The sequence below is a fragment of the Lates calcarifer genome, linkage group LG14 (assembly GCF_001640805.2).
Source record: "Lates calcarifer isolate ASB-BC8 linkage group LG14, TLL_Latcal_v3, whole genome shotgun sequence".
Classification (NCBI taxonomy): Eukaryota; Metazoa; Chordata; class Actinopteri; family Centropomidae; genus Lates; species Lates calcarifer.
In genome coordinates this window covers 13,719,211-13,730,804 of record NC_066846.1, presented here as the reverse complement: position 1 = coordinate 13,730,804, position 11,594 = coordinate 13,719,211, and the positions used below count along the sequence as shown (strand labels likewise).

At 39.7% G+C, this 11,594-nt stretch overlaps 1 protein-coding gene and 1 non-coding gene across 4 annotated transcripts in view; both read left to right on the top strand.

Annotated features, from left to right (window-relative positions):
- The first annotated feature begins 115 nt into the window (after positions 1-115).
- The window catches only part of LOC108902792 (mucin-3A), a 70,477-nt gene continuing 58,998 nt past the window's right edge, over positions 116-11,594 (top strand). Inside the window, exons 1-6 of one of the 3 annotated variants that reach the window (XM_051075504.1) lie at positions 119-277; positions 592-782; positions 1,540-1,680; positions 1,836-1,974; positions 2,055-2,232; positions 2,883-3,024. In XM_051075504.1, coding sequence (XP_050931461.1) covers positions 161-277; positions 592-782; positions 1,540-1,680; positions 1,836-1,974; positions 2,055-2,232; positions 2,883-3,024 — 908 coding nt within the window. In that variant the 5' untranslated portion in view covers positions 119-160. Of the gene's footprint in view, positions 278-591; positions 783-1,539; positions 1,681-1,835; positions 1,975-2,054; positions 2,233-2,882; positions 3,025-7,736; positions 7,766-11,594 lie in introns of all 3 variants that reach the window. The other 2 variants (XM_051075506.1, XM_051075505.1) reach the window with 2 other exon arrangements.
- On the top strand, positions 4,330-5,144 carry LOC108873683 (uncharacterized). Its single transcript, XR_007814524.1, has 3 exons — positions 4,330-4,478; positions 4,663-4,739; positions 5,048-5,144. It is a non-coding gene; the product is annotated as an uncharacterized LOC108873683 (transcript).

The window sequence follows — 11,594 nt, the reverse complement described above, 5'->3', positions numbered from 1 at the left end:
ATCAACCTATAACTGTGACTCCAGACATTTCCTCATACCAGAACATTTCCTCACTCAAAAAAAAGGCAGGGAGAGTAAAAGAGAGGCTGTCTTTCGAGGTTTATATGTTAGTGTTAGTATTGAATTACTGTCATTGTGTAGAGAGACTGACACATTCACCATGTCGCCCTCCCTGCTGCTGCTGCTGCTGCTCGTTTACAGCTCCCAGGCCTCTCAATTCTTGGGAACAGTGATGACCTACTACCCAAAAAACACTAACATAGATGGATCTTGGACGGTACGTTCAATTTCTCTTCATGCAATATGTTTACTTTTTGAAATTTCACAGTATTTAAGTTAAATAGCTTTTGACAGATTTCCAAGGAGTGAATAATTGCAAGTGTTTCAAGGATAATTATTATTTTTAAGGATAGAAAGTGCATTTAATGCTCGATCTGAGAACAACAAGGAGGATTCAAGAGACTTTTTCAAGTCTTATATATCAGTAGGATCACATGCAAACACAAATTCTTTTCTTCAAAGTAACATCTTTTCCCTCATTAGCTTCCCATGCCATTAATGCCATGACACATCTTTTATGTAATACTACAGGTGGTGCTTCGCTACAAGCTGAACTTCCACTCGTGCACACAATCTGACTCATGGGGCTGCCTCAGGGATGAGGGATGTGGGATGAGTGATGTTGTGCTGAGGAAGGTCGATGAAGAGCGCAGTGGAGAGTGGTGTCAGAGGGAGGGAATCATGACTCGCCAGGTTTCCAGCAACGCTCCTTTCCAGCTTGTGTGAGTGCACCATGACACTCTTAAAACATTAAGTTAACAAAGGTTGTTTGTAAAAGTATCTTATTACAACTCACTGTTAACCATAATCTACTGCCGTGTGCAACAGCTAAACATTACAGTAAAAAAAAACCAACATGTTCAAAGGCAAGTCTTTAGCTGGTAGTAATGTGATGAAGAGCGAAGAGGAAATAGAGTAATGTGTTTATTTTAACATGACTACAATTGTTCTACAACCTTAACCACATGTTTATTATTGTGATCATGACAACCAAGATCCTGTAACCTCAACAAAACCCAAACCATGATCTGGTTCATGACCTTCCCTTGAACCTAACCGAGTTGTTTTTGTGCCTAAACCTGACCAAACCTTCACCATAGCATTGTCATATCATAAAGGAGTAAGTTATTTATTTCAGCAGTGATACCCACTGCCATTGGGGTGTTATTTCAGGACATACTCTGATGAGTCATATCCAAGTGTAGGATATCATCCTACCCTCCAAGTCCTACAACCTTGTTTAGGTTAGAGGATTTGTTGGTCACTTCAAAGGGGGCAAAAAAAATTGCCATTTTCATATCGTTGACAAAGAGTAAAAAACTTAAAACATCTAAAATTTTAACAGTTTAGTTGAACCAAATTTAAAAAAAAAAAAAAAAAACAATCATGCCAATGATCAGCTCTGATTACTACACTTTATTTCAGGGGTTATGTATCTGCACAAGTAAAAACTGACTTTCACATGAACTTCCACTGAAGGTTGGACGGCAGTACCTGGATAAACAACATCAAAAATGGCATCTCAGACTGGAGAGCTGTGACTCTGGTCGAACTGAGGACCCGATCAGACACCGGCCAAGCCAACACATCACCCCAGACCACCATCCTGCCGGCTGTGAGGTAAGCCTCCTCACTGTTAGTGGTTTTGACTTTAATGGCAGGTCTGCATAGTTCTTAAGAAATGCACGGGCCTGGGGGAAGTGAGAAGAGGCTGGAGACAGGAACAAGGAAGACTAAGCAAACAAGCTCTCTTTCTCTTCTTCCCTCACTCTCAGAGTTCCTTCAAACTGTCAGAGAGATTTCAATCTGTTGGCGTTTGACCTTGACGAGGATGAGGTTAACTGCAGATATGGAAACACATTACTGGCAGAGTGTAACCCCTGCACACCACCATCTGTTCTCAGCCTCTCATCGGTGAGTAACCAAAGTCCAAAGTAACTCTCAGTAACAGATGTTGCTTGAAGATGACAGCATTATGTATTATCCTTTTGCAGTCTTGCACGCTGTCATTCAGCCCCACCAGTAGCAGTAATGAAGGTCCATACGCAGTCCAGCTGATGATGGAGGACTTTCCCAGAGAGACTATCACCCTGACTCAAACTGATGGTTCGCAGGAGGAGAAAACTACCAGTGACACCATCAGTAAAATACCTGTCCAGTTTGTTTTATGGGGTAAGATTTCATGTTTTGACACCCTGCATTTATAGCTACAAATAGCTGTGCTGAAGTTGGAAATCTGCTGGTGAAAACGTTTGTTTTTGGAGCACATATTAATGTTAGTTGACACTATGAATGGCAATGTTTGTCTGTCAACCACTTGAACATATCAACAAAAATTTAGTTGGATGATCATGACATTTTGTACAAACATTAATTGTCTCCAGAGGATGAATCCTAATGACAGCGGTTGCGATCACAGTCATAGTTTTAAGTAAAATGTCTCAACAACTATTGGATGGGTGCAATGAAGTTTAGTACACCCACCCAATACTTTGGTCTATGATCAAACATCAACAAAACTAAAGACATTCCTATCATCAACACATTTTAAAAATTCTTTGCGCATCATTTATGTCACTTTTCACATGTAGAAGTAGGTGCGACGCATGAACGCCTTCCAGGAGAGACTGAAAGTGAACATTCTGGTGAAACTAGAGTAAATGTTACTTGGTCACCAAAGACATTAGAATTCACCCTCTTACAAAATTTTATGGCAAGGATCCAGCCTTGCAGAGAAATGAGACCAAAGTGTTGGACTACCTGATAGACGGACTGAATGACAAAACTGAATGAGAAAACTTTGATTTTCTTTATTGCACCAGTGGATCCTGCAGTGCCAACCTGCACAGAGGGACTCTACTTGCCCATGTTCCTGCCTCCGACCCCAGCTAACAGAGCTCGGCTGTACACCCCTGTCAGTCAGACCCTGGAAATCAGCATCAGTGCCGAGGCAACCTTCTCTACGTAAGTCAAAACAGAACAAATTCAATATCAAAATACCACATGTCAGTGATGCCCTGCATAACTTTTTGTCCGTTTCTTTCACTCTAACACTGATGCACGAGACCTGTTTGACAAGAGTGCCACAAAGTGACAAGACCTCTAACATACCTGACTCTCACTTATTGTTCACTTCTTTACCTCATCTCATTTGTCTTATTGAGTAGGTATAGCATTAGTGCGTAATTCAAGGTCTCCTTCAAGCCTAAATACAACATGGAAAACACTCTAGAATACATGGTACATACATACATTGTCAGTTTCTGTTGACCATACTAAATACTTGACATACTAAAGTTCTATACCAACCATGAAGCAAGATGATGTAATCAAGCTGTTGTAGCATGTTGATCATATCGTCATGGGAAACAACTTTCAGATATTCTTATTTAACTTGACAACTCCTTCCCTTTTCTGTTTCTTAAAGCATCTCTGAGCTGCTGTTCAGTGGGCCGCACAATATAATCCAGACTATGCAGGCTGCAGGACAGTACATCCTGAGTTGGACACCAAGTGAAAATGAAGATGGAGAAAGCTACCCCATCTGCTTTGTGGTCCAGGCACTTTTCAAGTCAGTTTCTTGTCGAATGAATAATAAATATAAACTAATTAGTAACATTATTTGATAACTAATCAGCTGTATTGATTTATTACCACAGTTCATCAAAGGTTCATTCAGAGCTTCGATGTGTCATTGTGATTGTTGGACTGGGTGAGTCGAGCCCTTACCCGTTTTTTAAATGTTTTAAATTCCATGTCTGATTTCTGAGATTGATAAAGTTCATGTGTGATCAGTCTTTTATTTTCACTTCTGTTTACAGACCCAACAACAATCACAACAGCACTAGACCAACTGCAACAACCACACAAACGACACATACGAGCCGCAACAAACAACACTGCAACAACCACACAAAATACAGCCACCCCTCCATCCACAACAACTGGCACACTAACCACAACAACCAGCACTACTCCACCTATAGCAACTACACCAGCTGTAGTCACTTCCACACTTCCATCCACAACACCTACCACTATAACAACCAGCACTACTCCACCTATAGCAACTACACCAGCTGTACCACTATAACAACCAGCACTACTCCACCTATAGCAACTACACCAGCTGTAGCCACTTCCACACTTCCATCCACAACACCTACCACTATAACAACCAGCACTACTCCACCTACAACAATAACACCAGGTACAACCACTCCTGCAACTACAACAGCTGCAACCACGAGTCCACCCCAACAACACCAACAACAACACCCACACAAACTACAACCATACCTCCATCCACAACAACTTCCCCACTAAATATGGCACAAAATATAACCACCATTACACCAACAACAACTACCCATCAACTACAACAACTGATCCCTCAACACCTGATTCCTCAAGTCAATGTGAGTATGACAGATACAGATGTTTTACATTGCTAAAGGATCTGTTTATGAACAGATATAAGAGTAAAAATGACATTTGAACTGTCAAAAACATGACAGCATTGACTTGCTTGAAGAGTCTTGTATTACTCAGTTTCAGCACCTTTCTGGCCTGCATTATAATCTTGAGTTACTGTACTTGCAGATGTCATAGGTCTGACAGCAAGACTCTCCTCTTCAACTGGACTATCTGACAACGACATCATCTATGTCATACAAAAAGTAAGTCTGTTCTCATATAATACTGTCAAAGCATCAGACAACTGCACCTGTTGGGGTGCAGGTGTGGGTTTAATTACATATTGCTGGGTCTGGAATTTCTAATAAATATATCAATCAGTAAATCTAGGAGCAAATATGTGACATTTGAAGCTCATTCAAGAATCGTATGCCTCCTTCAAATGCTATACAACTACTGTACAATAACTAGATTCACTGTCTGCATCAACATCAACTCTGTGTTTTCATACACATCATATCGCAGATAACCGTGATCATATCTCACCACCACGATTTGTTTCCTCCTCCAGTTTAAGGACGAACTGGTGAATAGGGGGCTGTCGAGAGACATCACTATACGCCTCGTGAGCAGTGTGAGACTGGGAGTTACAACCACAGCGTGAAAATGATGCCTACAGGGAAAATCTGTTGCTTATTTTCTTTTTTTTTTTTTTTTTCTATTTTCAGGGGGTTTTCCAATGGGGTTTTACAGCAGTTTTATTTTTATTCATGTTTATATAGTCATAACTACTGAAATTAATTTCAATTTGTCCAAACAAAGTTTGGAGTTTAAAATTATTTTTAATATTTTTAATGTCTGTATTTTGATATTACTGCATGTGTTTCAAATTAATTATCAGATGTCATGAAAAATAGTTTTGATTTATCATGTATAAATTAGAGGGAAGAGGTTTGGTTTATTGCTCATGAACCAACATTTCATGAATAAAATTGTTATTTGGATTCACATTCTCATACATATACTGATACATATACTGATCACAGTACAACACTGAAACCACTGACAGACAAAGTGTTTTTATAGATTATTGATTGATATTATTGATATAATTTACAATTAATATACTTAAGATAAGATAAGATAAGATAAGATAAGATAAGATAAGATAAGATAAGATAATCCTTTATTAATTCCACAATGGGGAAATTTACATCGTTGCAGCAGCAAAGTGATTGAAAAGATAGAAAGACATAAATACGAGTAAAAACTTATAATTGTGATTGTAATATATAATAAAATATCCCTCACCCCCAGCTCCCAATAGCAACAGCACACTCCAATAGCGGCAGCCTACACAAAAAATTCCAAGAAATGTCTTGACAAAGAGTCCAAGGAGTTGACCTGGACCCAAACTCCTCAGATCCCAATTTGATCTGATTCAGCATCTGTGGGATGATCAAACCAGAACAAACCAGATCAGATTTCTTGTGTTCATATCTACACTGATCAGCCACAACACTGAAGCCACTGACAAATAAAGTGAATAACACTGGACCAACCTCAGGTCCTAACATTCATCTGGATGTGCTCAGAAATGTCTCAGGGAATATGACAAAGAACCCGAGGTGTTGACCTGACCTACAAACTCCCCAGATCCTAGTCTGATCCAGCATCTGTGGGATGATCTAGAATAAACCAGATCCATGGGGCCCCACCCAGGAACCCACAGGATCCAAAGGACTCATTGCCAATGTCCTGGTGCCAGACACCACAGGACACCCACAGAGGTCCTCTGTCCATGACGAGGGGAACCTACACAATATTAGGAGGATGGTTTTAATGTTGTGGCTGATCAGTGTAAAGTTGATAGCTTTCTGTTGTCTACTTCTTAATGTTTTAGGAGGATAAAGATGCATATTGCTTTACTTTCTGTCCCTATCAACATATCACGTTAGTGTGTCCTGCCCTCCTGTGGCCTGAAAGGTGCACAACACTCAATACTGGAAAATTAAATAAGCAAATAAGCTATGGCAACACTACACTCAAACCTGGAGTATCATCAAATTTTTACTGAGAATTACTCGATGAAATGCACTTATGAGACCACAAAGACGAGACAACGTTGTTTTAAACAGCCAAAATCCAAAGTATATCCACATATCTCAGTCTAATATGAGAATAAAAACACTAAACTCAAGTGATCCATAGTTTGAGTGTGAAGGCTAAAGACAAGTACCACCCACCTAATGGCATGAAGGTGATAGGTTACACTAAATTGAGAACATGAATCACTAAATTGTGGGCACTGGGCTCTGGATCAAAACGATCTTTGTAGTTGGTCCTCTGCTTCCTCAGATGCAGCCGTAGCAAGACAGCCGATTTCCACCTTCTGTTTACAAATAAATCTAATTTCTGCACCACTGACCATTCAATAAGACAAGTGCATTCACTGCACTTCACCTTTTGTAAATTCTGACCACTATAATATAACAATGATACAAGGAATTTCCTCATACTCCTTTCTTTGGAACATTTCCTGGTTTGATTTCTACCCACCTAATAATGCTCCATGTGGGAGAAAAAAGGCAGAGGGAGTGTAAGAGAGGCTGCGTTTCACAGTTTATATGTTAGCACTGGTATTAAGTATCTCTCTCTCTGTGTAGAGAGAGTGACACATTCACCATGTCGCCCTCTCTGCTGCTGCTGCTGCTGCTGCTGGTCTGCAGCTCCCAGGCTTCTCATTTCTTGGGGACAGTGATGACCTACTACCCAAAAAACACAAACACAGATGGATCTGTTACGGTACGTATGGCTTCTTTTGAAACTAGTAAAACAGCCTATGACTGGCAGATTAAGCAGAAATTAAAATGTGATTTTAACATATTGTACAGTTGAGGAAACAAACTGACCCACAAAAAGTTGGAAATGTATGATCATTATTTTGTCATTTTAAGAAAACAAGACTGGTTTATAAACTTGTGTATATCAGCACGATCACGGACAAAAGCAAAGTAACATCTGTATAAATTATCCCCACCAATTTGTATCATGGATGTTGTCATTAATGCCATGACACTGTCTTCACTGTAATACTACAGGTGATGCTTCGCTACAAGCTGAACTTCCACACGTGCCAATACTTTGACTCATGGAGCTGCCTCAGTGGGAGCTGTGGGACGAGTGTTGTCGTGCTAAACAAAGTTGATGAAGAAAGCAGTGGAGAGTGGTGTCAGAGGGAGGCAATCATGACTCGGCAGGTTTCCAGCAACGCTCCGTTTCAGCTCTGGTGAGTGTACCATGAAACTGCAAAAAAAAAAAAAAAGGACTAATTTGATCCACCCATTGTGTCACAAGAAAATGGTGAAACCTCACAGTAAAACAATAACTAACTCTGTGAACTTGAACATTGGTAACTACATACTTAACATCAAAAATAACACAGCGTGATCAGCTCATTAACAAAGATTCCTTTTTTAAATTAAAAACGGCTATGGTGCCTTCATGCACAAAAGAAAGACTTATTAAGTCACTCATGAGTTAATATCTTACTCTATGTACCTATAGCACATGGGTACACTCAGGTTGTGTGGTAAAAACTGACTTTCACATTAACTTCTACTCAAGGTTGAACGGTGGTAACTGGTTAAATAACATCAAAAATGGCATTGTATCATGGAGAGCTGTGACTCTGGTTGAACTGAGGAACCGGTCTGACACTGGTAAAGCCAACACATCACCACAGACCACCATCCTGCCAGCTGTGAGGTAAGACTCCTCACTGTTTGAATTTCTATCATTTAGTGCATAATCATGCACCTTATGTATTTAATCAATTCTATGTGTCACATTTTGGCATGTGAGGTTTTCCCATACTGTTTATATGGTGATAAATATCCCTTTATTATCTCTGGGTGTTGTGAATTGGATTGCTTCTTTTTGTACTTTTTGCACTTTTTGAGCAAATACCTTTAAAGAGGAAATCTTCTGAAGTTCAGGTTCAACAAAACCTCAGCAGTTTGCTGGTGAAAACTTTGCGCAACAAGTGTCAGGTTAAATACACTATCCAATTGTAGGAGCATGCATGACATTCACTAGACTGGCATCTGATATTTAATGGATACCTTTGTCTGGACAGAACAAATCCAACATTTACTTTAGCAAAGCTAGTCTAGCTGCCTGGCTCATGTTTTACATGGGTACTAATGAAGTAGGTTGCACAATGGCAAAATGCTCATTTTTTCTGTCTCTCTCAGAGTTCCTTCAAACTGTCGGAGAGATTTCAACCTGTTGGCGTTTGACCCTGACGGAGACGAGGTTAAATGCAGATATGGAATCACATCACTCTCAGAGTGTAACCCCTGCACACCACCGTCTGTTCTCACCCTCTCATCAGTGAGTAACCATGATATCATGTCACATAATAGGCAAGTCAATATATTTGGTACAGTTGAGTAAAGTTGGTCCATCTGTATCATAGTTTTTAAGGGAGGACAAACTTCATGAAAACACCATGATCTCACTGATGTATGTACTTTTAAAAAAATCCTTTTGCAGTCTTGCACGCTGTCATTCAGCCCCACCAGCAGCAGTAATGAAGGTTCATATGCAGTCCAGCTGGTGATGGAGGACTTTCCCAGACAGACTATCACCCTAACTCAGACCGACGGTTCGCAGCAGATGAAAACTGTCAACAATGCTGTCAGCAAAATACCTGTCCAGTTTGTGTTAAGGGGTAAGATTAATGTTTTTTTGTGTTTTGACAGCCTGGACTTAAATCCAAATCAAAAAGATTAGAATGCAGGGCTACAATGAAGTTAGAAATCATACCTGAGCTGATCTTCAGTAAGTAACACTTGATCTTGGAGTGTGTATCTATGTTAGCGGGCACTGTGGATGGTGTGGTCAGTCTGTACAGACATTCATGGTTACCAGAAGATGAATCCTTGTAACTTTGGTGGTCTCTTCATTCCTCTTCTTGCACCACAGTGAGGTTCATATTTATGGTTTTGAGAGAACTGTCTCAACAATTACTGGATGGATATCATGCCATTGGGTTCATACATATTCATCTTGTTGGTTTTCTTGGTTGGTTTATGACAATATACCTGAAAAAGTAAAAATGTTAAATCTTAAACCTAAAACCTTAAACACTACAGATGGTGAAGATGGTGTAATTGTTTTTCCTAAACATCCATTTGTCAGCATTGTAATTGTCAGCATATTAGCAGGCTGGCATTAAACAGCTCACAGAGCCACTAGCATGGCTGTAGACTCTTAAAGGCCAGTATGATTGTGTCTCAGATGGTTGGACAGCATTTGAAACCTCTTCCCCTCACACTTTTCTGACATCAAAATTGCTGTTTACGACAATTTCCACCATCCTTAGAAAACTTTGATTTTCTTTATTGCACCAGTGGATCCTGCAGTGCCATCCTGCACAGAGGGACTCTACTTGCCCAGGTTCCTGCCTCCAACCCCAGCTAACAGAGCTCGGCTGTACACCCCTGTCAGTCAGACCCTGGAAATCAAAATCAGTGCACAGGCAAATACCTCCACGTAAGCCAAAATAAAACTGGACTAAACTTGAATATTAAAACAGTCCATGTTAATGATGTCTTGCAGAACGTTCTGTTTTTCAGGTGCATAAAACTCTGTTAAGTTGTGTTGTGTAACTCCAACACTGATGCACAAGACCGGTTTGACAAGAGTGTAACAAATGACACCTCTAAGACCTCTAACATTCCTGACTCTCACTTACTGTTCATTTCTTTACCTAATCTCCTTTTTCTTATTGAGCAGATTCAGTATTACTGCTACACTGTACTGTAGCTTAAATCTTGTTGTAGCTTTGGATAAAAGCATCTGCCAAATGAATGATTGTAAATGTAATATTAAGTGTAACAGAACCAGCTGTATAGTTGTCAGGTTGTATAGACAGTAGATTAAATACAAACAGCAAGACAACACCCTCTGTTGAACTTGCACCATGATGGTTGTGTATTAGTTTCAGAGGCTTAGAGATTAATACTGGTTTGACTACTTAAAGGCAACCACAACAACAACAAAAAACAAAACAAAACAAAAAAAAAAAACAGCAGCCAAAGATGTAGGAAAACAGTGAAGGACAGAACATTAAACAGAAAGCTGAGTCAATCAAGCTGCCATAACATTTTGTTAACTTCGCTCCATCTGGACATATTTGTTTAATTTAACAAGTCTTTTCCTTTTCTGTCTCTTAAAGCGTCTCTGAGCTGCTGTTCAGCGGGCCACACAACATAATCATGACACAGTCAGGACGACAGTACATCCTGAGATGGACGCCGTTTCCAACCGAAGATGGAGAAAGCCACCCCATCTGCTTTATCGTCCAGGCACTTTTCAAGTCAGTTTGTTGTTATTAAATGGTTTATGATACACATTAATGTAGCTGTATTCAGATAACTCCTATTAGCAGTGTCATAAGTCCTATATATATATATATATATATATATATATATATATGTATACCTGATGAACAAAGGACAATCTATATTAAAGTATATAAACTAATTAGTAACATCATTTAATAACTAACCAACTGTATTGATTTATTACCATAGTTCATCAAAGGTTCACTCAGAGCTTCGATGTGTCATTGTGACTGTTGGACCTGGTGAGTCGAGCCCTTCCTCATTCTTTTAATGTTAGAAATTTTGTGTCTGATTTCCAATATTCATAAAGTTCATGTGTCATCGATCTTTTATTTTAATTTGTTTGCAGACCGAACAACAACCACAAGAAACACACAAACTACAACCACTACACCAACCGCAACCATTATACCAACTACAAAAGCCACACAAACTACATCTAGGATTCCCCCAACAACTACCCTACTACCTACAACAACCATCACTACACCAATTACAACTACACAAACAACAACCACCATTCCCACTACTACCCAATTACCCATCACAACCACTACAACACCAACTACAACAACCACACAAACTACAACCACCATTCCCCCAACATCTACCCCACTACTCGCAACAGCCACCACTACACCAACCACAACAACCACACAAACTACAACCACTACAGCAACCACAACCATTATACCAACCACAACA